Here is a 25,991-nt window from a genome sequence, read left to right on the forward strand (position 1 = left end):
CCCGCCGGCTGTTAAAGGTCACAGCTGTGCATGTTCTCGTGAATCACACACACGCACAGAGTTGTCTCCAAACTCCATTTTTTTTTTAAACCGTGTTTTCAGTGACACGAAGAACCCACTGGCCCACTTACCTGTCACATTCACCTGTTGACCTTCTTTAAGACGGCTAAATGGGTAGAAGAGCTGGGGTGTTATTTCTGGTCCCGCGAATGAGGCCACGCTTGTGAAGCGTCACGGGGTGAGTCGCCCTCCTGAACCCTTCCTTCCTCTGACCTTATTACAACATTGGATTGGCCCTAAGATATAGGAAGAAGTTTTAGCTCATAAGGCAAACCAGCCGATGAATGACAAAGATTCTAAGAGACAATATTTGGTGACACCGAAAGGCAATCCCTTTGGCCATAATGTCTGAGAGAACGGATCTTATTTTATTTTATTTTTTTAGGCGAGGCAACCCTTGGTTAACCTCATAGATTGCAAGGACCTGGTCAGCTACAATCCCTTATATGTTACGCCTACAGCACCTGGTCTTCCTAGGTGGTCTCCCATCCAAGTACTAACCAGGCCCGACCCTGCTTAGCTTCCGAGATCAGATGGGATCGGGCTCGTTCGGGATGGCATGGCCGTAGACGAGGGAACATATCTATTAACAGCGTGGTTCCTGGCTGGTGCCAGACCAGCAGGTCTGTGATCGCCGCCTGTCTGTCCCCTGTCCCGCCTCCCCACACTGGGGGCGGGAGGGATGAGGAGAGCCAGTGAGAAGCCCCCTATAGCCGCCCTGCCCCCACGCGCTCTCAGCCCGCCTTCTCCGATCCGGGGCCATGGGGACACCGGCAGGCTCAGGAGGGCCTGACACACACAGAGGAGCTGGTGGCAGAGTCCGGCCCAGGGTCTCAGCGCTGGCCTCGCAGAGCAGAGCGCGACCTCCCCCGAGCCCACCTGCTAGACGAGCCGGGGCGCAGGCAGGGACCGGAGCCCACCAGCGGCTCACGGTCCACGGTGCAGGCATTGACCGTGGTGTCCTCCCTTTCACGGGCTCCAGCGGGCAGTCATTTTATTGACGTGCTTTCCGGGGGGCTGAACAGAGGGACAGGGGAACTTAGTCTGAGGGGTCCTCCAGACACCCCATCTCCGAGTGCCCAGTAAGGGGGGGTCATGTGACAGGCACAGGGACAGGGGCTGACATTTGTAGCTGTCACCTTCTGTTTATGGTGCATGTTGACCACTTACCTGATGCTGGAAGCCAAGAGCGAAGGTGTCCTACAGACTACTGAGTTGTGCCCAGTCCACGCGGCCTCCGATAACGTCTCTAACCTGGTCATAAACAACTTCTAATATCAAAATGGAGGCAAAAGCCACTTCCTCCCCTCACAGACCGAGTTTCCTGCTCCAGGTAGCATCCAGAGAGTGTTTGTACAGTGTACATTTTAAGTGACGTCTGCGACGCGCTAACAGTGATGAGACTTATTAGTCTTAGAAAATCTTAACCATCAGCTCCGTAGGAGGTTGAACTTAATGCTAGAATGACGTCTTTCTCCAACAAGGTACATGGAATCAAGGAGTATTTGGAGCCACCAGACAAATGGGGGACGTCTTCCTAAAGCTTCATGTCACAGAAAACCGACAGAAATAAACCTTTTTTTTTTTTGACAGTAAGACAAACATGGTATTACGGAGTAGAATGGAAAACTCCTCGTGGACTTTGGCATAGAACAGACTTTTAAACTTTCGCTCTTGGTTCTGGTGTCATGTCACCAGGTTCTCTGGGCCTGGGGTTTCCGGCCTCCGCAGGGGACACTTAGTGCAGCTGGGAGCACGTCCCTTACTGCAAACGCTGGAGAGCAGTCGCATTCGGTGACGTCTCTCCATCCAAGCAGCCGTGCAGGAGGCGACTCAATAGTGAACAGTCTGTATTTAAAAATCTCATGGGTTCGGCACCTCGAGTGCTATGGGGAGAAAGAAGAAATAGCTAAGGACATTTTCAAGTGAACTCTTGAACGGATTTGCCTCCCGAGATGAGAGGTCGGCGTTTAGCGCCCTTAGTCGTGGCTTCGTGGCTGTGACCATTTGCTCACCATTGAATAGAAACCACCTTTGCAACAAATGCGAGACTTCAAACCAAGACCACGGGTTAACACAAATTTCCTGTTTTCGGAAACCTTAATTGACATGATTTATTACATACAAAAGAATACGTGTATACAATTACATGTATCATAATGATTCAAAGGTTGTTATCATTCCTAATGTTTAAGTTCATGCATTCGAGGAACCGGGAACAGCAGACCATGGGCGGTTCTATTGGCCAAGGTCTTTTTAAGGTTTCGCATAATGGCCTGGGTTTTATATGATCGTAGAGACGCTGCATCATCACGTAACGTCTCGCCTCACCAGTTATATACACGTGACGCTTCGTAGAGGACGGATATGGCACGTTTTGTAGTATTTCTGCCTCTCTCCTTCATTACCGGTGTCGGCCTCGTGGCAGGCATTCACATACCAATAAAAATCAGCAGTTTGCAAATCAATCAGCTATCCCATCTAAAGTGCATGCGTTGGGTGAGTGCGCCTTCCTGCTTCTTGGTTATAAAACCATCTGTAAGAAGCCGACGCTTCATGACAATGGTTCTACCCCAGTCTCGTGTCCGGAGGACAAACACGTGAAAACATTCCACGTGGATGAAACTCACAGCCAAAGCAAATGAGCGAGTCTGACAGATTCGACGAAACCTGCAGATTCTGCCACGGCTTGGGAATGGCCGCTTCAAAACGGGGGGAGGTGTTCGACCTGACTTTTCGTTCCTTTTCTGAGATTCTGGGCTGCCGCTGGAGCATGTGCCTTCTCTGTAGTTTCGTGTGTGTGTGTGTGTGTGTGTGTGTGCGTGCCCGCTGCCACACATAAAACCATAGAGCCAATATTCACCGGTCTCATGGATGTCGCTATGTACTTTCATATGTTTAGAGATGATATTTTGTGGCCAAATACGGGGACATACACAATATATATGGGGCGAACTTACCAGGACCATAGAATGGAATATATGAAATGGGGACCCTTCCAGATCCCTTGAGATTACGGCTTCCCGCCCCCCCGCCCCACCTGTTCCCGTTACAACTCGTTTTGCATTCTCAACCTGCCCGCATGGCTTCATCACCTTCCTCTCGACTGCCCCGTCTGGCTTCTCAGGGACAAGGACGGTAACCACGCTGGAGTGGGTTTCGGAGAGGGGCGGGCACGCTGCGGGCCAAGTCCGGGGCCGTGAGTTGCGGGATGAGGAATAGTGGATACGTTAGACAACACCGCCAAAACCGCCTGCGGAGGCCACGTTCCTGCCGAGGCGCGGGGAGGCGGGCGGCTCGGGTTCTGAAGGCGACGCTGGCGGGCGGCAAGGCTTTGTCTCTTCCGCGAGGCGCTGGGTGGGGACGGGGACGCAGGTGAAATCGGGAAGTTCGCTGATTTGCGGGACTGGCGCCTTCTTCTCCCCGGCCCCCCCGGCCTCAGCGCTGCCGGGAAAAGAAGCTCTTGAAGGCGCTGTTGTAGTTCTTGTTGAAGGCCGTGTAGATCAGCGGGTTAAAGAAGGAATTGGAGTAGCCGAGCCAGAGGAAGAGGCTCTTCCAGACGGCGGGGACATCACAGGAGCAGAGCGGGCTGGCGAGCTCCGTGGCGAAGAAGGGGGTCCAGCAGAGCACGAACACCCCGATGAGGATGCCCACCATCAGCGCGGCCCTCTGCTCTTTCTGTTCCCTCCAGCTGTCCCCTTCCGTCTGGAACGTAACAGTGGCGTGGCGGACGGTGAACACCATCTGGGGCTGCTGAGCAGAGGCCTTCACCTGGAAAAGGTGAGCAGAAGCTTCACGGGGAGCCGACCACCCCCCGTCCTTCCAAACTTTTAAGAAGGGTCGTTTATCACGTGGCATGCAGCATACAGCTCGGCCATTTACCTGGGTGTCACTGCCTTTATCCCCACCATTACAGCGCGACAGACCCCTCAGCCTGAAATTTTAGCTGTCTGAAAAGGCAACAAGCTAATCGACTTGCCGTCAGTTAAAAAAAAGACTAAAAACAGACAAGAAATTTCTTTACCAAAGACGATTATACGAGATGAAGATAAGGACTGACAAATCTGTGGCCGGAGAGCAACTTTTGAAAGGCTCGCTTGAGGGAAAGTACATTTTATTTACTAGAAAGCTTCCAGCAGCGAAAACCCTTGACCGATCCTGCCTGCCGACCTGCAGCTGAGATGTCAGCATCGGCATCGGAGAAATCCCTCTCTAGCGTATGTATGTAGCGCTCCTACCGATTTAGCAGGTGGGATCTGCTCCCACGTGGAACGTACCGCTGCTCTACACGTGATCCGATTGCCTGATCTACACGCGAGAAAACCTGCACCGCGAACGATTCAAGACACCACAGAGGCAACAGCGACGGTCCTCGCTTCCTCGTGGAGAAAACACGCCACAGACAGAAAGATGAACCGGGGTGGGATGCGCGAGATCGCGGTGGACTCTCCCCGTGTTATCACGAACCTGCCTTTTCATGAAAAAGGCCACGTTCTAGGCGGCTTAACCTGACAGCACGGCACCCGTCGAAGAGACATTGCCTGTCGAAGTTCACCCTTAGCTCAGCCCTCCAGGCTTCGCCTCCTCGCCTCGGGGAAGTCGCAGGCACCAGTTAAACTGGTCGGCCCGTCTTTGGAACTTCTACGAAGCCTTCGAGTCGCACGTAGGAAATCCCTGGTGCTAACAGAAACCGCCCAACATTATTTTTTTTACTGATTGGTTAATTGTGACTCATTGACACACCTGCTGGTTCGAGGCTCATAAAGCAGCGCTGCGTAATCCTTGGCTACTGGGAGAAAAGTCTCACGATTGTGTTTCTGTAATTGAAGACGAATATTTGCCGCCCACGGAACCAGTACCAAATCCTAACTTACTATGGTTTATCGATTTTTTTTTTAATCAAAAATAAAAGAGACGGTACCAGATTTGATATACAATAAGTCGTCCAGTCTCTCCCATAAAATCCAGTTTTTTAACAGAAAGCCAAATCGTTCAATGGCTGAACCGTGGCCCCTGCCGGGGTTTATAAAATGGGTCAGAGAGAAGAAGCCTCACATTCATCCGCTTGTGAAGCCTCACATTCATTCACTTGCTGTGGAAACATCATCTTCAGGTGTCTTTCAAAAGTGAACACTGGTGTGAATGACTTGATGCCTTCCGCGGTCTGACCGAAACCGAGCCTTTCGTAGAAGGCCCAGAAGCAGAAGCGGGGTTGTTGGCTGTCACGCCAGGAGCCCTGGGACAGGCGGACGGCCCCACGAGGGGTGGCTGTCGTGACGCCGCCGGCAGACAGCACGCCTGCAGCTGCGACAGAGCCCGCCTGGCCCCTCGTGCCGCTCCTGGCCTCTTTACTCTGTGTCGAAATCGGGCTTTATCGTGTCGGCCCAGGACCAAGGTCTGCTGCCGAGTGGGACCGTCGGTCAGGACCCCCGGGACCACTAGATGGACTGCGTCCCCGCACGAAGGGCCCAGAGAGATGGGACTCCTTCACGGAAAAGATCGCCGAGCGTGGACGACACGAGGCTTTCGTGTAAAAACTGGTTGGCAGGAAATGACACAGGCTACGTTCACAGGACACGGGGCCACGACAAACTGGCGTAATATGTCAGCCCAGGTGGTCTTTGCTGATAGATTTCCCTCTGGGGTCTCCCCCATCACGAGCACGCCAAGCTGCACCCGGCTTTGCACTGCAATGGGGTGAAACAACCTCTTTTTAGGCTAAGAGGAAAGGCAGCCGAGCACCTCAGACGGACGCAGGGAGAGCTTGGGACTTGCTTTCCTGGTTGGGATAGGATGGCCTTGAGTCATAACTTGGGAGGTCTCCGGGCCTTTCTCATGATGCTCCTTGTGACCCTGGTCTGTCCCAGTGCGTGTGGCCCAGGACTTCACGAGCTTTGCGCAGCACTGCCCGGACAGAGGGTTTAAAAGCACGGAGACTGACGGGGGGCACCAGGTCTCCACGCACGAACCTGTCTCTTAAGGGGAGCCGATCACACCGGCGAAGGTCTGGGCCGTCTGCGACGCTCCGTCTCACACTCTGGAATGGGTATCAAGAGCGGGGGACAGAGAACCAAGCGTCCGCACAAACCCACGGCAAGCCTGAGCGTTCTGCAGCCCAGAGGCGGTCTTAAGCGTTCTCTGTCCACCACGGACAGTTTCTCTTGATGGACTTGCTTTCTGGGAGTGGAGCAGCCCGCTGGGCTCAGTGCCACAAAGTCCCACCTCAGCGACCTCCAACCAACAAAGCTGCTCCCAGGATGCCGACAAGCCCCTGACACCAGCCCCTCACGTCCACACTCCCCCAAACACCATTGAAGATGCGCATTCTCTCTGCCCAGAGAGATTGGGCCAAAGCGGCACAGCTCTCCCGCGGGCCGGCAAGCAGTAAGTTCAGCTGTCTGTCCTGTCGCCAGTCCCCACCTCAGTGTCTGACATAGCTCTGGCTTCCAGCGTGCGTTTGAGTAAATCCAAGCGGACTGAGAAACAGGGAGGAAGTGTGTGCTCCCCGGGGCAACACGGCTGATCGCGGGTAGAACCGCCACCCGCAGCCTTGGCGCCTGCTGCCACGGAGAGGTCAGGGGACCCGGCTTGGCCGAACCCTTCGCGGAAACATGAAGCCAGAGGCGGCCCCGCGTTACATGCAGAGCCCAGCGCCACCGAGAGGCCTCGCAGAGCCAAGGGACCCGGTTTTCGAAAGTCACGCGGCAGAACGCCTGAAGCTCCCACAATGCTTCGCTTCCGCTGTCTGCGAACAGAGCGGCGCCAGGTCCCCATCCCCCCGGGGTCAGGCCTCGGGGACACGCTGGGGCTGCTTTTCCCTCTCCAAGGGCGCTTGGTGCCCATCGCACGCGGCGTCTGCCTGCGCGAGCATCTGGCGGAAGAGGACCCGGCGCCAGGGCCCTCGGCGTGGCCGGTCCTCCGCATCTGAGCTGGAATGGGGCGGGCGGGCGCGCACGCGGACCGGCTCCACGCAGGAAGCTCATCCATCAGGGGGCTCCCGCCCCTGGCGCACCTGGCACTGTCGACGTTTTGGTCTGCAGAATTCTTCTCTGTTGGGGTGCTGGCCCGCGCTCTGTGCAGAGTTCGGCAGCACCCCGACCTCTGCATACTACACTTGTTAGGACCCTCCCCCCAAGTCTTGATCAGCAGAAGTGTCTCCGGACATTCCAAATGTCCCCTGAGGTGGGGAATCACCTGGTTGAAACCGTTATTCTAGATCAAAAGACAGGTAGCTCTGACCCTCTCATCCTTCTTGCTTCTAGATTGACACCCTCTCGCTCCTCCCCTGGTCCCTCCAAGCTTGATTGACTGATCGTGCTTGGAACTGGCCCCCGGCAGTAGTATCATGGTAGATGTCTGTCTCCTTCACTAGCTCGAACTCCTCACGGCAAAGATGACGTCTTCATCATTTTTTCAAGCTTGCCCTGAGCCCACGGTATGTGCTCGGTGTGTTTAACTGAATTTGCCTTGTTGTCCCAGAGCCCACAACAGAAATGAGGGCCATGTAGATTTCTGATTAAGTCAAATATGTGAATTGAGGTCACGGGATCATCCTTGGCAATGAGTTGGTGTGTGTGGCGGGGGGGCGGGGGGAAGAGTCCGCATCCAATGGATTCGGTCTTCATGTAGTTGCTGAATCCTGAATCACAGGGTCAGATTATTAAGAGTTAACAGCGAGCAGGAAAGTGTGGGTGGAGAGATGTCGCCGAAGCAGTTGTCAAACATAGGTGCCACTTACAAGGAGCCAGGCACTGTCTGCCTTAGATTTTTAATTTTCTCCTGTGGCTTTGCCCACGTTCAGGAAGCAGATAGGTGGTCCTTGGCCGCATGCACAGCCCTTGGGGACGGTGGGGCTGGACCCAGAACAGAGCACAAGGCAGCGGAAGCAGATAAATGCGGGCTCTGAGATGGGCGTAAACAGCTGCAGAGAGCAGCTCGTTATCCAGGAGATGCCATGGTTGGCAAAAGTAGTTGCTTTAATTTGCAAAGAGAGAAAAATAGACTGGGTCGAGACGGTAATTTGTGTTGCCCGAGGCACGGCTGTCTTCCTGCCGGGTGACGTTACCATCTGCCCCCTCCCTCTGCTGGACACCCCCACCCTAAGTGAGGAAGCTTCAAGTTTAGGCGGCATGGCCCCAGACACCAACTTATCCAGACACCCTAAGTTTTAGAGCCAAATGGGACCCTGTAGAATTATATAGTCCAGACCCCGCACTTTACGCAGAAGGAAGTTAGCCAGCAGAGATGGTAAAGGACATGGTCACCTCTGTGACACCGAGCATGGCAGAGCACAGGAAGTCCCCGAAGCCCTCCCCTTCCTCCTCTTCCCCCCAAACCCCCGGAAGTTCCACTTTCTAGACTTGGGGGGCGGTGCGCTGGGCACGAAACCTTACGAAAGCCAGGGAAGTGTTTCCAAAGGCCACCGCAGCACCCACCTGCACGGGCTCCGGCGCGGGAGAGACGCTGTTGGTCTTCCTGGCGCCCACGCGGAGCCTGGCGGCCTTGTAGATCCTCCAGTACACGAAGAGCACCACGCAGAGCGGCAGGTAGAAGGCGCCCACGGTGGAGAACACGGTGTAGGAGGGCTCGTGGCTCACCTGGCACACCTCGCGGCCCTCGGAGTAGGTCTCCCCCCAGCCGAAGGGCAGCGGCGCCAGGGAGATGACCGCGGACAGCGCCCAGGTGAGCGCGATCATCACGTTGGAGACGCGCCTGCGGGCCCGCAGCGTGTATTCCAGGTGGCGGGTGATGGACCAGTAGCGGTCCAGCGCGATGGCCGTCACATTCCAGATGCTGGCGGTGCAGCAGAGCACGTCGCACGCGATCCACAGCTGGCACAGCCGCCGGCCCAGCTGCCAGCGGCGCCCGGACAGCTCATGCACCAGGCTCAGCGGCATGACCAGCGCGGCCACCAGCATGTCGGAGATGGCCATGGATGCCACCAGGTTGTGCGGAACTCGGTGGAAGGTGCGCACGCGGAGAATGGTCGCCAGCACCAGCAGGTTCCAGGCGAAGGTCGCTGCCACCAGAAAACCCAGCAAGGTCAGAACAAGGGCTCCGAAGACGGAGGGGAGGGGCGGGTTGGGGCGCGGGTCTTCGGTGCCGGCGCTGCGGTTGGTCTCCAGAGGGGAGGGGCTGGAGAGGGAGAAGGAGCTCAGGTTCCCGGACACGTCCATCTCGGGGTCAGGAGACCCAGCTCGGGGGCGCGCAGAGGGGGCACGCAGAGCCGGCGCGCACAGGAACGGAAGGCGCAGGTGCGCGCAGAGCGGCGCAGGGCGCAGGACTTTTGCAACCTCTGGCCGCTGGCGGGGTTTCTGGGGAGTGCCTGACCCTGGCCCCCAGCTCCCCCCGGTGAGCATCTGTGGGAGGCGGCGTCGGGGAGCGGACGGAGGGCTCCGCGCTGCCAGTGCGGCAGGTCTGGACCCCTCCGCGGTCAGGAAAGCAGAGCCGAGGGGCTGCGTCTCTCAGCCAGGGCCCGCCGAGGCTGTCGCACGCCCAGGGCTCCTCATCTCACGGAGAAGGCAGTCTGGTTGCCCAGAGCCGAGTCGGAGAGAAGCTGGGCGCCCCGGAGCGTGGGGGTGCCTGGAGGGGGACCGGTGCGTCAGAGCACCGCTTCTCGCCGCCTCGCCGCCCTACCCGCCCCTCTCTCCAGGCAGCTGCGTGCCGGGGAAGCCGAGCAGAGACCTGCTTTCTGGGACCTGCCTTCTGCTATTCCCCCGCCCCCTCCGCACCCAGTCTGGGGCTGCAGCTCCAGAGAGCGGACCCTGGCGCGCCCACCCAGACTTGCCTTATCCAACTGGGGATCCAGCCTACGTAAGGCGTCAGCTGATTAGGTCGCCTCTCCCTGCGCGCGCGGCCCAGAGCGCTGGCGCTGGCGCTGTCCGTGGTGCTGCCGCTTCTCCCCGCCCGAGCGCATCGCTACGTTTGGTGCTCTCCGTGGTTCTGTAGCCTGTCCCTACGATGAGTTCCATGCCAGGAACAAGTTTACCAAGGAACTTTCCGTGAGGCATTCCTCCGGCCACTCCTCCCCATGTCCTCCGAGGGGTGGTCTGGATGCCCGGAGCGGTCATCGGCGTTGTGTAGGCGCTTTCCTGTGGCACAGGTGTTCCAGGCTGACGGTCTAAGATGGCATCGCTGGTCTGTCCTCTCTGGAGGATTTCAGTACATCGTCGCCTCCTTCGCACACACCCCCAGTGTTATGTAGGAGGTTGTTTTCCTTTAAGGAGAAAAGGCCAGATAGCAGTTACTGCTGTTCCTGGAGGTGGCTGAGGTCTTGGAGCCAGAAACTCGCACTCCGTTTCCTTGGCACCTCGGAGAAGCTGCACAGATTCTTCAGGGGGCTCCAAGTTGGCTCCCAGTGAAGGGAGAGTTGGATATGAGTTGTCATGAAAGCTCTATCTCGCTTTTAAAGGGGGGGCATGTAACTCCTTCCCCGCACGTACTCCCGCAACCATACGTTCGTCCAGAGCAACTGAGAAAAATCGAAAGCCGCTGCCCAGAAGTTATGATTCAAAGCACTTCACGACTAGGCACGTGACGTAGCAAGACAAAATAAATTGGAATAGGGAAAATGAGATGGCAGGAAGGAAAACAAGCCGGCATTAATCATTTTTTAAGTGCACACGATGGGCGTCATCAAATCCTGTCTTCTTATAAGTGGGTGGCCGCAAATTTGGCCAGAAGCCCTTTAGCTATGTGAAAATGAGACATGTGTTTTGGTACAAGATTTGGTTTCTCATGAAGTCAGGGGACACGCTGAGATGAGCGGGGGTCCTGCCCTGGGACTCGGAGGAGAACATACTGTTAGGGACCTTCGATGAGAATACGACTCATTAAATAAGAGCGCATTCGCGGAGCTGCTTCATCCAATACGCCTTCGAAACCGCAGACGGCGGCTGCCTGTGCGCAGCGCCACCGCATGTGGCTCTAGGCCAGGGGAAGACTCGTGCTTATTTAGAGCAATTCCCCTTCTGGGGTCACGGAACCGACAGGAATGAGATGTCGGTTATGCAACCTCTTCTTTGAAAAGAATATTCCGAGCAGTTCTGCAGGGGTTCGTGTGTCGGGGTCTGTGGGGGCGTGGCTGGGCTGCATCTCTGGTTGGCAGGCCTCGATGACCGTATCTTTCGATGTAAACCTTCGCAGGCATCGTGGGCTCGCAATTACACCCCCTACGAGCACTGTGCGGTGCAGCCGTCTGTACTGATAGTTAAGTGAGCAGCTGCCTAATAAAGAACCAAGCCGGGGATAACCGAGGATACTTTGTAAAAATCGGGGCATCGTGAAGTTAAAAACTAAGCAGAGCGCCCTCACAGAGAAGAGAGCCGATGGAGTAATCCCGGAAGAGCCAACGTCTGTCGAGAAATTCCGGTTTATCCCGTACAGACGCAAAGAAAAATCAGAACGTTCCAGCTTTTTTTTATCTTAAAGAGGGGCCATAATTTTAGCTTTCAAAATGTAAACAGGTATAAACTTCCCACTTGCCATAAAGCATCTCTGAAATGCCACCTTTGAGGAATACAGTTTCTTGGTTTACCATCTATGGGCTGAATTGTGCCTCTCTCCTGCTCAAAATGTCTATGTCGAAATCCTACCCCGCCTCCCCAGTACCTCAGAATTGTGACTGTATTTGGAAATTGGGTCTTTAAAGAGATGATTCCATTAAAATGAAATGAGTTGAACTAACAGCGTTTTTAGGAAACACTATTTTCACTTGAAAGAGCTACCGACAGATAAGCTATCATTATTCAGCCTCAGGTATTTGGCAGATACTCTCTCAGGATAAATGGAATGAGCCTTCACTTCAAGGAAAACAGCTGACAGTATTTGTCGCTCATCATGAAATGTGAGCTTTCAAGTGAAAATTAGAATTTTGGAAAACTCACGTCTGCCACTGTGAACTTGACAGCTTCCCAATACTTACAGGCCTCTCTGATGAGACCAGTGGGGATGCTAACAAATGTGCCTTTTGATATTGTGTAATAAACGGTGTCAACATCTGGAAGGTCTGGATAATTCAGTGAGCCAGCACTACCCAAACGGCCAGGGCACGATGCTACACCATCACAGAGTGACAAGAGATCCATTTCGAAGGGCAGAATGGAGCAATGCATTTTAACCTAATGGCACCAAAAAGTGCGCGCTACGATTTCCGATGCCAGGGCAGTGTCCTCGAGCGTGGGATACGCAGCTACCGCCGACTGAGGTTTGCTACACCCCCACGGCAAGACGTCCAGAATTTATCTGAAAAGACTATTAAAACGCTCCTCCTTTGTCAGCTATATATTTCTGCGAGGCTGGGTTTTCTTCATAAACTTAAACCAAAAATAACACACCACAACAGATGGAATGCAGAACAAGATATGAGATTCCAGCTGTCTTGAAGAGATTTGCAAAAATGTCAGACAATGCCGCTTAAAAATTTTTTTGAGTTCTTTTTCAAAAAGATGTCATTTACGTCAACGAGTAATGGGTCGATTCTTTTACTTTTAATGGGCTAATGCACAAATGTGTTTTAAATTTCTCTATTTAAATTTATACTCCATTAAATATACATAGATAAAAACCGTGTAAACAAAGCCTCGCGGGATCACTCGACAATTTCGAAGGTCGTAAAGGAGTCCCGAGGCCAAAATGTTGAAAGTCTGCTGTTGTCGGCATTCTTCGAACGCCCCGCTGGGCCGCTATGTCAATACAGAGCGTTCGCAGAGCTGGAAGAGCCGATCTGCCAGAGTCCTTGGTAAAATCCACGTGCTCTGAAGGGTGGGACGTGAACCCCACGAAGACTCAGGCACCCACTGCCTCGGTGGAGCTGCTGGGGGCCCTGTGCTCTGGGGCGTGGCAGGGCGCTCCTTCTAACGTGGGAGACAAATTACTGCGCCTGGGACTTCTCCACCCAAAGGGAAGCACCGTGCTTGGTAGTCGTTGCCATGCGTGGATGCCACGGGCAGCGTATCCCACGCTCGAGGACACTGCCCTGAGCCCCACGCCTGGCGACACGAAGAGGCTGCAGCTTTGGTCAGGGCTGAGAACAGGAAGGACAAAGCAGCCCGTGTGCTTGGCAGCTCTCGTGGCACTAGACGTGCCCGTAACGGGAAGAGGCTCCCTGTAGGTTTTATGGCGGACACCGGTAAGAGAGCCCCAGTGTAGACTCCTGGGTTCTGGCGCGAAGTCGTCCCATCTGCACGGAGAACGCCACGCCACTGAAAGAGCCGCCTGTGGCGGCCAGAGCTGGGCGCAGATGGAGCATCTGAGCCGGAGACAGTGGGTGACGGGGAAGGAGATGCAGCACCACGACCCGGGTTCTTGAGACCACCCACGAGGCTGGCTCCAGGGGACAGCAGCAAATCTCCAGCGGCCAGATAGCACAAAACGGAAGCGGTCCGCAGCACAGCCGGGGCTCCCCAAGCGGCTAGCCTAGCCCGCCAGGTCACCCGTCACTGCGGAGCACCTCCCTTCGGCTCCAGGCGGTGGCTGTGTGACTACCTGCTAAGGGTGGTTTGCAGATGGCTCTGCTGGCTGTGCTGGTGCACGCCTGGGGACAGACTCCCGCTGCACTGTACCCCTGCTCCTCAGGGAGGGCGGAGGCTTGAAGGATGGCACCTCCCAGCAGGCAGGGCTCTGGGCAGTAAGAGAAATGGCCCGAAGTAGGACAATAGGAAGACTTGCGAGCGGCACCTTCAAGGCTGCGGGGCAGAAGGAGGTCTGTGCAGGAGGCGTGTGTATGAACCAGAGGGAATGTGCCTAAAATACCTTTTTGAAAAGATCACTTTTAATGTCCTCAGGGAGCATCCACACATACTCGAACACGGGTGACAGTCAGCGTCTGTCACCGGCCCCCCTGGCGCAGCGTGGCAGGTGCGCGCGTGGGTGCGGGGGCACAGGCGGCCCCTCCTCTTCTCATTTTTCTAATCTGAGGGGCGAATACGGTGCACCCTCCAAGGCTGGCGTGAGTGTGTAGAAATGAGCGGCCTTATACATTGCAATGAAAATTGCTGGCGGAAATATAACTTGGGAAGGAAATAATCTAGCAGGATCCATTAAAATGAACAATGTGCACATTCTGAGATTCAGCCGTCTTTTCGAGGACGGGGACCCGATCTCACAGAAGTAACAGCGCCAGTTGTTAATGGTAGCACAAAGCCGTCTACTACAGTGTTGTTCGTGGTGGCAGAAAACTAGAGATACCCAGCGGACACTCCAGTTGTGGTTCAATGAACTATAGTAGAGCTGCAGAACCTACAGAATGCCATCTCCTGTGGCCCCCAGTGGCCCGGCGCTGCTGGGATGCTGCCAGGACCCGTCCCCGGCTCAGCTTCCTCGCCTGTAGAGAGCTGGCTTCATCCCTGTCCGCTTTCGCGCCTGCATCTCGTCCCGCGTTCGATGGCTCGATTCCACGGCAGCAGCACCGGCCATCTCCACGGCTCACGGCCCGTCCGACGTGCATGCCATCCCCACGACGAGCCGCCCCTTGCGGTCGCTCGGGATCCAGGCTGATGGAGAAAGCGGACTTTATGAGGTGGGAACGTTTAAAAGCATGAGCCTACTCGAAAGCTCTTTGGAGGACCCAGCGAGGAGGGCGGGATCGGTGAGGGAGAGAGGGTTAACCGACAGGTTCCCAAGGGCTGGGACTCAACGCTTTGGCCGGTCAGAGGGACCGTTTCTGTTTTTCCCCGGGAGAGGGACAGGAAGCTGCGCACGCAGGTGAGTCTGTGTGTTGCCGGCCCCGAATCTGGGTTTAATCAGAGAAGCAGAGCGACCAGAAGGTCTCTAAGGAGTTCATTAGAGCCACCGAACAGTATATAGTTGGGGAGCTGATTAACCCATCTGAGGGGGGCGGTGTGTGGCTGGCAGCTGACGTCTGCACGGTGGGCAGTCGGGAAAGGAAGAAGGCGGCCCAGCCGCCGGCCACGCTGGCAAGCGGCAGACAAGCTCAACACGCGTGAGCGGTGACTGGGCCCTGTGCCCCTGTGCCAGCTTTTGGGGCATAAAAAAAAACACCTTCCAAACTTGGGCCAACGTCTCTCGTGACCTATGCTAACCCCGGACTAGGCGGGAAAGAGAGCTTGGGAAATGTCGTTTCCGCTTAGCTACACCGACACAACACAGCCCACCACGGGTCCCGCTGTGCCGACGTGGTGTCCCCAGACGCAGCGTCTAACCACAGCAGACTTCCGAAGAGTGGCAGCAAGACGCCCTCCCAGCATCGTAGCGAAGCAGCCATCCTTCCCGCAGCCACGACGCGCTCATCCTGTCCCCGAATGTGAATGCAGACTCAACTTCAGACGGTGAGAGTCTTCTTCTGAGCCACATCTCCCCTTTGGTTTCTTGGGAATGAGACACTCAGGTACGGGTTTAAGTTCTCCACACTCTTATGTCAGGTAGTAGGAGGACGGGAGGGAGGAGAGGGAAAGGAAGTCGGTTAATACAGACGTAAATATATTCACGTCGAATACGGAACAAATACTTATAGCTGTTAGTCTTGTTTCTGCAACTGGTCGGGTGGTCACAGCTGGCCTTTGTGACCACTTCCTCCCATCGCTCACTCCATCATTCCTTTGCCCTTAGCAAGCACCTTGGCCAGGCAAGGGCTGTCGTGGTTTCCCACCGGCTTTAACCACAGGGGACGGCTGTGCCAAGAGAACTCGCAGTATACGAGAGGAGCATACGAGTCAGCTGGAGCATACGAGGCAGCAGCTGACGGCCCAAACTCTCCCCGGATGGAAAAAGAGAGAAGCAGCTCTGGGCACTTGGTGCGAGGCGGTAGAGGCCCACGAGGAACGTGACGAGGGCGGTGTGAATAAGCGGGAACTGCGGGGTCGTCTTCACGAAATGTTTAGTTATTATGCATCAGATTAGTGCTGCGAGCGGCAAGGTGGACACGCTCGTGTGTCCACCTCAGATTCTTTTGATTTCAACCTTGAAACGTAACGTGTTTTACGTTACCAACTCCGCCTCCTCCGGGTCTGTCTTGGCGCCAAAGAAATGGAGAGGAAGAATGACATGGAGTCACGTGACACCGAAGAGAGGATTAGAGAGAGAAAGCCAAAGGCGGCGGGGGCGAGGATGGGGGGCGGGGATCGGGAAGACAGTTTGGAGAACGGGAGAAACGAGCAACCTTGGTCGATAGCTCGGGTCCCTGCAAAGCCCCTCATTTTCATTTCATGGAATCATGGAATTCGAAGGCTGGAATGAATAACGTTCTATCTGCAACTCTGGACATCAAGCAACTCTGTTCTCGGGATGGGATTCGAGAAGGGACGGCCTAGAACAACGAACCGCGGGACACTGGCCAACATCGATGAGTCGGTTTCCGAGTAAGCTCATCCCTCGTGAATATGTCGACACCACCGCCAAAGAGAGTCCAAACGAGCTTCATCCTCGCGTTCGAATCACGTCGCGGATACACAGAACGACACACATGAGCTACGAAAGCTAAAGCAAAACGCTTCCTGTGACGCTATGTGCCATCCACACACACGCACACATCCTCCGATGCGGGGGACGCCGTCTGTAGGGGTGGAACACGGAGCCCAGCACTCCCTGCGTGACCACTGATTGTCTGTGCTTCTGGGAAAGTTCTCGATGCTGCCGCAGTGGGCAGATAGGGGAATTCTCCCGCGTAGAAACGAATTGGCACTATCCAGAACCCTATCAATCACCACTCAGTCACTGAAGTGGCCGCCGGGGCAGAGCGTCCTGAAAGTCACTGTGCTTCGCTCTTCGCGGTCTCGTTTCCGTCGCTCTCCACAGACGTGACGACGTGAGTGACACGTAGCGCGATGAACGGACACCGACACCGCGGCCGTGGCCGTGGCGGATGTCGGGGCCGCCCGGCAGAGCGTGCCAGCTGTATTCCCGCGACACGCTTTTCCGCTCGTCCCGTGGCCCCCGTGGTCCCAGCTAGTGACGCTCTAAGGAGCAGTGTCTTTAAGAGAAGAAAACGAGCCGATTTATAACCGAGGAAACGATTACTTCTGACCTCTACTCAGGAAAGACGAGTGTATAGTATGACAATATCCACGTTGTTGCTTGTTTAATATCTTAAAAAACATGTCTTTGGATAGAATGTTCATAAACAGACAGTGACCTTTGAGGTTTACAAATTTGTTCTAAGCTTAAAGCTCAGAAATCTTGTTCATGTTAAGAGACAAAAACAAAAAAAAAAGCCGTTTTAACTCACTTAAGTAACCACACACCTAATTTTGTGACCATTTCATGCCGTGCACAAATGTTCACAGAAAAGGTTATCGCTTGTCGAAATGTCTGCCTCTTCTGTAAGGAAAAAGGTTGTTATTAATATCTTGGGAAAACGTTCCTAAAATCTCTATATTTACTTTGATAGATACTGAATTCTTTTAACTTCTTTTAGATTAGCGCTATTCGTTTGATCCCTGACTGTCACGACACGACGGGCATTTATATTTGATCTACTATGAACAAATTTCCCTAAGACTTTATTCATTTTCACCTGTGCCATGCTAATAAGCCTCAAATTAAACAGCTCCATCAAGACTCGGCAGCTGGCACGGTGCCCCACTGAGTATCACAAACCGAAAAATGATTATTTGGGGAGGCTTCATAATTACACAAGATGAAAATGTTGGCAGCCAGGAGATACATATTTTCCAAGGTTTGAGAGAAAATTTAATGAAAGTGCCACAAATATATTACTTAGGCTGATTGTTTGCACTTAATATGAGGCCCTTTTCTCTCTGGATTTCAAAGTCTGGACTAATTAATTAGCCCTAATTCCCGTTTTCCTGATGGTCAAGCATGCAGAAAGCCCTCTCGGGAGCAGAGTTAGCTCAGCGAAGCAGAAAGGGGGCCGACTCGGAGGTGGGTGATCCATGAGCTGGTCAGCACCTGTTGGGCGTTAGACTTGGTTCTTCCGCCTGTGAGTTCACGTCCCCGGAGGCTCAATGTGAGCCACTGCGTGTCTGTGTCAAGCTCCAGCGGCTTGCAGCCCTGCCCGGTGGTGAACGTGCTGTGCTGTCCACAGCTGCTTCCAGGCTGTGATGGCCGCTGAGGAGTCGAAACAGACTTTATGGACCATGGTGTCTGGAATATTTTCTATTTGGCCCTTTACAGGAAAAGTTTGCCGAGCCCTGACCTAACATCTCTGAACCCGCTGCCCCATTTGTAAGATGAAACGCGACATTTAGTAACAACAGAGACTTTGTCAGAAGGGGTAAGGTTTTTATTTTTTTACGCCTACAGCGTCTGGTCTTGCTAGGTGGTCTCCTATCCAAGTACTAAGCAGGCCCGACCCTGTTTAGCTTCTGAGATCAGACGAGATCGGGCACGTTCAGGGTGGCTTGGCCATAGACATAAGGGGTAAATTGTAAACTTGCAGAGTGATGACTGTTTTGATGGTGCCTTAAACCCAAGGTGGAAATTCCTCGGCAGAGATCTCGAGCCACTCAAAACGCATCCACCTGCTGCTGAGCGATTTACCCGCCATCGCCCGCCCGACACCAGGCATTGCGTGACCCAGTGGGGACACACGTCAAGGGCAACGAGACCTGTTGCCGTCAGCAGCGGCGGGATCACGTGGGGCGGGGGGGAAGCAGCCAAGTCTTTAAAATGAAGTCTTCCTGGTATTTCAAATACAAGTGCTAGGTGAAGACGAGCTCCCACCCTTACGTCCCCTCCAGCCCTGAGGTGCTTCCCACCCTGAGGTGTTCACACATGCGTCGCACTGGGCTGGGATGACCTCTCTCACGCCTGGTGGGCTTAGCATCCCTGACCCAAGACAAAGAGCTCCCGTTTACATAATTTATTTATAATTGTAAATAGAAGGGGTCTGCAGGCGTCCGAGATGTTCGAGACGTGGGGCGTCAGTGTAGGCGCTGATGGTCTGTCCTGGGCCAAGGGGGCGGGAGCCTTCTGGATGCATCTGCAGAAAGTGAGTGGTCCAGTCGGTGGGAAGAGCGTGTGCAGGAAGGAGGGTAGGAGAGCCGGGTGCTCGGGCTCTGGGCTCCATGGCCGAGAGAGAGGGGGGCCGTGGAGTTCGCAGGCGGCAGGCCGATCGGCCGGGGCTTCGCTCTGCAGCAGTGAGAAGCTTCCGGAAGTCTGAGGACGAGGACGGTGAGCGTCGTCTGGCTCATACTGTGGAGCTGGCGGTACCACTTTGCCTGCTGTACACACAACAGGGGCCGATAGTCTCCAAACGGGATCGAGCGGCGACAGAGACAGGGGAAGGCGGGTGCCGGTGTCCTGTGCCTGCCGGCCTCCGTGCTGCGGATCCACGTCAGCATGCACTCGGAGTGGGGAAGAGACAGGTGGAGCCATCTTGTACGTACGGCCTCATTTTCGTCTCCTGGTTATCACTACATTAAAACGATGTTGTCCACAGACTGTGGTTATTTACACGCATACAAACATGGAGGAACAAGACCTACCTGATTTTCACAAGCCATACGGATTGTAGGCTCATGATTTTCCTATGGCCTCCCCAAATGTCATCTGTGTAGCCCACGCACAAGTCTGAGGAAAAACTGAATATTTCATTAAGCTGTTTCTACTAGGTGATAACTTCAGAAAACCTATTCATTGTAATTAGTTAGCATTATCCAACGCTTTATGACTATGTTCTTGTCTGTCACCAAGACTGTGTAGCGGGGCTATTTACTATAAAATCCTATGTTCCAAGATGCCTTTTAACCTTACGTAAAAGATGCATACGCTGAGTTATAATTGGATAAAAATCATTGAATCCCAACCCAAGTATTTGTATGTTTTAAAACAAGTGGGAATAGCCTCACGTGGAGCTGGCGTCTCTCCTAAAAGTCCCTTCGATCTGTCCAATTCCTGCCACTGATCACAATGCAGTAAGGGTGCAACCTGGCAAAATTCCCTCTTGTCATGAGCTTTCCAATTATTGAAAATTAAGTAACTCCCTATAGAGAAGAAATCATTAAATATATAGTAAATAATGAGGTTAATTAATTTAACCCTTCTAATTAGGAAACTAATTAAATCAGAAAATTAAAAGTGACACAAGACATTAAAATCGGCGAGTCCTGAATTTAGATCTAACAATCATTTCTTCGTCTTCGACCAAGTCCAAACGAGAGATACCTATTAACTACAGAAATAGAAATCAGAATATTTTCAACCTATATAAAGTTACATAAATATTTTTAGAGAGCTTACCTTTTTTTCTATTTCTATTCTATATGAAATTAAATTGTTCCTTTTATTTTATTTTTTTAAAGAAGGAATTAGAGTAAGTCCAAAAAGGCGGTGTAGCCCAAGTTCGGCAAGTGGCTGTGATGTGGGCCTCGGCCTCCTTGGTGCCCCGCGGGTGGATCCGGACAGGCGGGCGCGTCAGGGCCGGGGTGGGCGTGACCCCTGTGACCCTCGGCGTCGTGGTGCGTTCACAGCCAGGGCCTCGCCTGGGCTCTCCGTTTATGAGCTGGTGAACCGTCCGAGACGCACTTAAGAACACACTTTGCCAAGAAGCCCAATTCCTTCCACAGCCCTAAACTGCCATGTCCGCGGACACCAGTCCGGGCATGGAGCCTCACCGTCCGGGAAAGTCTGGGGGCTTTGACAACGGGGGCACAGCGATCTTGCATTCTCTAATCTTAATTCGTACAAGAATGTTTCAAAACTAAAAACGGCATAAATTGGCAAGGTAGCACCCATCCCATTTCCCTGACATGCAGGAAGCCCGCATTTCCCAGCCTCCCTTGCGGTTCAGGTCGGGGGTCACAGAACCAGGCTTTGGACATGTGAGTGTGCTGTTCTCGCTAAGCCTGGCCACGGAACCTCCTGCATGACATTCTACTTGCTTTCTCCGTGTCTGCGTAGCTGGAAGCAAAGGCTCTCAGCAAAGCTACGTGATGACAGAAGCCAAGTACCTGCGGAGGAAAGCTGTCCCAGCAAGCCACCAAGTTCTGTGCAAGACACTTTCACTGTTTTAATCCAATGGAATGTAGTCTGTTACATCATCTTAAACCAAGTCTCTGGACAGCAGCAGCGGTGACACCCTGCGCAGGGAAAATTCTCTGTGGGGGGCTGGCCTGCGCATCATAGGATGTTTAGCAGCTTCCCCACCTCTGCCACTAGGTGCCAGCAGTGCCCTCTCCCTTCTTGCTTAAACAAAGATGTCACCAGATGCCCCTGAGTGGCAAACGGCTGTAGTTGACTCAGCCACCTAAGCCTTCTTGACTGTGCTAGGCAGTGGGCTCTGACTGCAGGCAGGCATGGAGCAGTGCAATAGGGCGCACGTCTATGCTTTTATTGACGACGGCTTCGTCGCAGCCTTGTAATTCTTAAACTGGAAATGATGAACGCGCGACAGATTAAATTAAGGTCCATTGAAAGTCTTAGACCCGTTAAGTGATGTAGCTGTTATTTACTGACCTGGAGGGACATTCCTGTTTTGTTTTAAGCAGTGACAGAAGTGTGTAGTATAACACTTTAAGGAAAAAATATATTTATATAGGACAATGTCTGACAGGATTTCAAGTGTTGCTTCTGGGCATAGAATTTGGGGGTAATTTGTACTTTTTCGCTTATCTGTTTTCTAGTTTTTCTGCACTGAATAGCTAGATGACTATGGGTGACAACTGTGCCCTGCGGGTCAGCTGACTGAATCTTCTAAAGAAACAATGTCTTTTAAGTTCCCAGGTTTTCCTGTGATAAAACCTTGGCCTGTTTGTATCTCTAACTTAAGTATTCCTTTTCACGAAAAGGTTAAATGTTGGTCTATAAACTCAAACTAAAGGTTTACTAAACATTAATAATATCTAACTTTAAGGGTTGTGTGACTAGTTGAACATAACATGAGAACAAGTCTGAGATTGTTCTATAGAGATGCGTTTTTTAAAAAGCCATTTGGAAGTACTTAGCTAAACTGCTGCCTCAAATTCCTGCCACTTTGAGTTAAACATTCTCAATGTCATTTCTGCTTTTTCTATTCTTTTTAGCCTCAGCTTATCAATTCTGCAAAATAGAAAATAAATAATGTATAAAGTTGGCATTAAGCAGGCTGTTTATCCTCTGAAGGTTATCAACGAAATGATCATGCTTTGAACTTAGCTGGGAGAAATGTAAAGATATTAATGCTCAGCGTGTCATATTTGGGTGGTACATGCATCAAAGTTAAAGAAATGCAAAACTTCTGTTTAACGAACTGAGACCGTTACCCTCAAGTGTGTCATCTTGTGCCACAAAAATCAACAAGAAATATCTATTTATTCGTGAATAATACAGCAGTCTCAATGTGGTGTTTTATTCCTATAACTTCCTGAATGGACATCTTATATTATAGAAGGAGGCTTTTGCTGAAGATCATTTTTATGAGTTTTGGTGTTGATTTTTTAAAACTGAGTTGCCATCTTTAAGTCTTCTGGTAGATGGGTTATTTGTCAGGGTGTCAGTTTGCAGACTTCCTCAGGAATCCAGTATCCACATGAAATCTGATTTCATCTAAAGATGTTCGCTCTGCACTTCCGGCAAGGCAGCGGTGTGTGATGCACTTGGCTCCGTGCCACGGAGCCTTCTTGACGCTGGGGCCGGGAGCCCACGTGGCTCCACCGCCCTCGCACAGCTCACAAGTGATGTTTTACGATTTCTGACAGGTCGATGAGATTTTACATAGATTTCCTAGTTCCATAATCTGCCTTACCGACTTGTCACAAGTCACACAACAGGGTAAACTCGTCCTGCTGAATGTCACGAGTTCTTTTTTTAACTTATAAGATAAAACACCTGGTTGAGGTATGCTTTAAGTCTTTTAATATAAATTCACATGCTTTGTGTTTAACCAAGGAAGAAAGAGCTGGACAAACTCCCTCACGCAGGTCAACAACAGGGCAGGATAACTGGTTCCGCATTCAGGTCTAATTTACCGCAGGGACATCTTAGCACAGAAATAAACCTTTTTATAAAATTTTTTTTTTTTAGGTGAGGCAACCCTTGGTTGACCTCATAGAGCGCAAGGACCTTGTCGGCTTACGTTCCCTTATTTTTTTTAATTTTTATTTTTTACGCCTACAGCATCTGATCTTCCTAGGTGGTCTCCCATCCAAACAGTAACCAGGCCCGACCCTGCTTAGCTTCCGAGATCAGACGGAAAACGTAAACCGTTTTAACGGTCGCTACCAAACGCATGCGTGAGTATTCAAAGGAAGGACGGTAAATTCTTTCTCAGGTTGTATCATCTGAAATTTTGGTAGCTTCTGAATAAGGCTATTTCCGACTGCTCAAAAGGCAAATAAAGGAGACAGAAAGGCAAAGACATTGGACTGGTAAAACGCATTTAGAGGCCCACACAAGATCACTTACACACACCTACAGCCACGAAGAGGCCACGAAGCCGCGCCCACCTGACCCGAGAGGGCCGGCCCACGTTCCGGGGCATCCGGACCAAGGAACCAGCGACGCCCTTGTACTTCCCGAACTTCTCTGTAAGAGAGTAGAAATGATGGGACACGAGCCGACTGGAGCATGTCCCCCAAATAAATTCATGTACTATGAGGGTGCCACAGGGGTGCTGGAAGGTTTCTCGACTTCACTAACATTTAAAGACGGCTCTCTGCTCGGCAGGAAACGGCAACGGCGGGTGAAGACTTAGGACACGCGGGGAGGAAAGTAGGGCCTGATTCGCGTTCCCGTCCCAGTTCGCAAAACAATTCTCAACCGCCCTGGGACCAGGCAGCAGTCGCGAGCCCACCCGGGTCTGAGGGTCCAGGCCACGCGCTCCCACCACCCCGCCTGGGCCCTCGGGCTCCAGACGCCCCGCAAGCGAAACCCGAGGGCCGCGGGCCGAACACGTCTCCCGCCACGGCCGTGACGACGTCAGAGCGAGAACACGACGCAACCTCGCGGGCGGGATGACATCAGAACAGAAACGTCACAGCCACGCGGACGGGATGACGTCAGAGCAGGAACACGTCACGGCCTCGCGGGCGGGATGACGTCAGAGCGGGAACACGTGACCACATCGTCGTAGGGATCACGCCCCCCAGCCCAGGTCCCGGTAGGGCTGGGGTTCGGGCCGGGGGAGCGGGGCGCCACGGCCAGCCCATGGTGCTCGGGCCCCAATGCGACCTAGCGCCCGCGTCCTCAGCCGGGACTGGCCGCAGAGGCTGAGGCGTTGCGTCGGAGCCGGTCGGGCAGCGGCCGATGACACCCCGGTCTTCTGTGCCCGAGCCGGAGGCCAGAGCGCCGCGCCGCGCCCGCCGCCATCGCCGCCGCCCGGCGCTCCGCCCCCGCCGCCGTGCGCCCCGCCCCGCACGCATGCGCTGCCCGAGCGGTCGCGCGTGTGGTGGGCGGGGCCTCGCGTCCCCTCCTTCCCCCGGACCGGCCCACTCGGGCCCCACGGGGGGGGCGCGTTTCCCTGCGTCCCTGGGGCCCACTTGTGAGAGCGCGGCGGGCTCACGCCCCCTGGCTCCGGGGCGCGCCGCCCGGTGCTCCTGCGCCCGGGGCTGCAGGTCGCGGGGGACACGCCGGGCGGTGTCCGCTGGCAGCCCGCTCCTCGGCGCTCCCCCTCAGTGGCCGCGCAGGGTGGTGCGTCCCGCAGGGCGCGCGCGACTCCCGCGTTTGGGTCGCTCGGCGCGGGCGGGGGCGCGGAGGGCGGGGGAGCGGGCGCGACTCTCAGCACGGGGTCGGGGCCGCGCGGGCCGCGCCGTTGGGGACCGGGCCCCGCGGGGCGGGGCGGGAGCCGCCGCGACCATGTCGGACCAGGCGCCCAAAGTTCCCGAGGAGATGTTCAGGGAGGTCAAGTACTACGCGGTGGGCGACATCGACCCGCAGGTACCGCGCCGCCCCTGCCGCCGCGTCCCCGGCCCGTCCCCGCTCCCGCCGCGGGTGCGCGCCCGGGCGCAGAACGTCGGGGCCCCGCCGCCCGGTCCTCGCCGGGCCGGCCGGCCTGGCAGCGCGGAGCTCGGCCGCCGGGAGCAGAACAGGCCGGGGGCCGGAGGGCAGGGAGGGGACCTGTGTGCCGGGATCGCCGGGACATTCGGGAGGGCAGAAGTGACCTGGGGAGGCGGTCTGCAGGACCCTTGAGGGGGGGGACCCTCGGGAGGGTACCTGGGGAGGGTCTGCGGGACGCTCACGGTGGGAGAGAGGACCCAGGGAGGGGAGGGAAGGGGTCTGCGGGACACGCTAGCGTGGAGGGAGAGCGTGTGCGGGACCCTCGGGTGCGCCCAGACCGCAGACGCGGGAAGGGCACGTGGGTGGGGGGGGATCTGCGCCGGAGCCCCGCGTGCACGGTGCTCTTCACGAGCCCTAGCTTGGGCCTCGCGCCGATTGTCACCGTCCTCCGCCTGGGGGAGCTGGCGTCGTGTCGCATGGCCATAAGGCCCCCACGCCCCCCGAGCGCGCGGCCTCCGCTGGACTCGCACTTTTCGCTTTCTGGGGCGGGATTTGGACAGGCACGCGTCTCCCTGCTGCCCGCTGGCTCGGGTGTGTGGGATCCCGAGAGGGGGAACCTCGGTTGCGTGGAGGCCCCGGGTTCCAGCGGGAGGGGGCGGTCCGCCTGGCCCCTGGTGCGGCAGCCACACAGCTGTTGTCCTGTACCCACCTGCGAACAGCTCGCTCAGTTCATGGGCAAATTCGGATTCCCCGGTTTTCCCCGCCGGGCGAATTGCGCTGTAAATGTGGAAAACACCCAGGGAGCAGCATCACAGCGTTTAATTATTCGTAGTGGGGGCTCGTGAAGGGAACCGTGGCTTTTCCTGAGCGTTTTGCGGGTAGTCCAGCCGTTTAACCGTCAGAACGTTGCGCTTCCGCGTGGGAAGGAGCATCTTCGGGTGGATCTTCACGGTATTCCCTTTCTGAGAGGTGGTCTGTGCAGTTGTGTCGCCTGAGCGTCTTAGCAGTGAGGGCCGAGCTCGGAGGGGGCACGCGGGGCCGCGGGAAGAGTGCGGACGAGGGAGCATGGCTGGCACAGGGGGAATTGCAGGGGGCTGAGTGGT

At 54.5% G+C, this 25,991-nt stretch overlaps 2 protein-coding genes, 1 non-coding gene and 1 pseudogene across 3 annotated transcripts in view; 1 reads left to right on the plus strand and 3 right to left on the minus strand.

Annotated features, from left to right (window-relative positions):
* Positions 1-512: 512 nt before the first annotated feature.
* Positions 513-631, minus strand: LOC120582200 (5S ribosomal RNA). The gene has a single exon (XR_005647493.1). It is a non-coding gene; the product is annotated as a 5S ribosomal RNA (ribosomal RNA).
* Positions 632-3,327: 2,696 nt separating this feature from the next.
* On the minus strand, positions 3,328-9,247 carry HTR5A (5-hydroxytryptamine receptor 5A). The gene is made up of 2 exons (XM_039837339.1): positions 8,496-9,247; positions 3,328-3,831 (listed from the first exon to the last, which is right to left on the minus strand). The coding sequence occupies exons 1-2, from the start codon at positions 9,234-9,236 to the stop codon at positions 3,499-3,501; spliced, it is 1,074 nt and encodes a 357-aa protein (XP_039693273.1). The 5' UTR covers positions 9,237-9,247; the 3' UTR covers positions 3,328-3,498.
* A 9,023-nt stretch (positions 9,248-18,270) lies between these two features.
* Positions 18,271-18,389, minus strand: LOC120582181 (uncharacterized; annotated as a pseudogene).
* A 6,264-nt stretch (positions 18,390-24,653) lies between these two features.
* PAXIP1 (PAX interacting protein 1) overlaps positions 24,654-25,991 on the plus strand; it is a 29,309-nt gene continuing 27,971 nt past the window's right edge. Inside the window, exon 1 of the mRNA XM_039837349.1 lies at positions 24,654-24,828. Within this exon, the coding sequence (XP_039693283.1) occupies positions 24,748-24,828 (81 nt within the window). The 5' untranslated portion in view covers positions 24,654-24,747. The remainder of the gene's footprint in view (positions 24,829-25,991) is intronic.

The sequence above is a fragment of the Pteropus medius genome, unplaced genomic scaffold (assembly GCF_902729225.1).
Source record: "Pteropus medius unplaced genomic scaffold, Ma_sr-lr_union100, whole genome shotgun sequence".
Classification (NCBI taxonomy): domain Eukaryota; kingdom Metazoa; phylum Chordata; class Mammalia; order Chiroptera; family Pteropodidae; genus Pteropus; species Pteropus medius.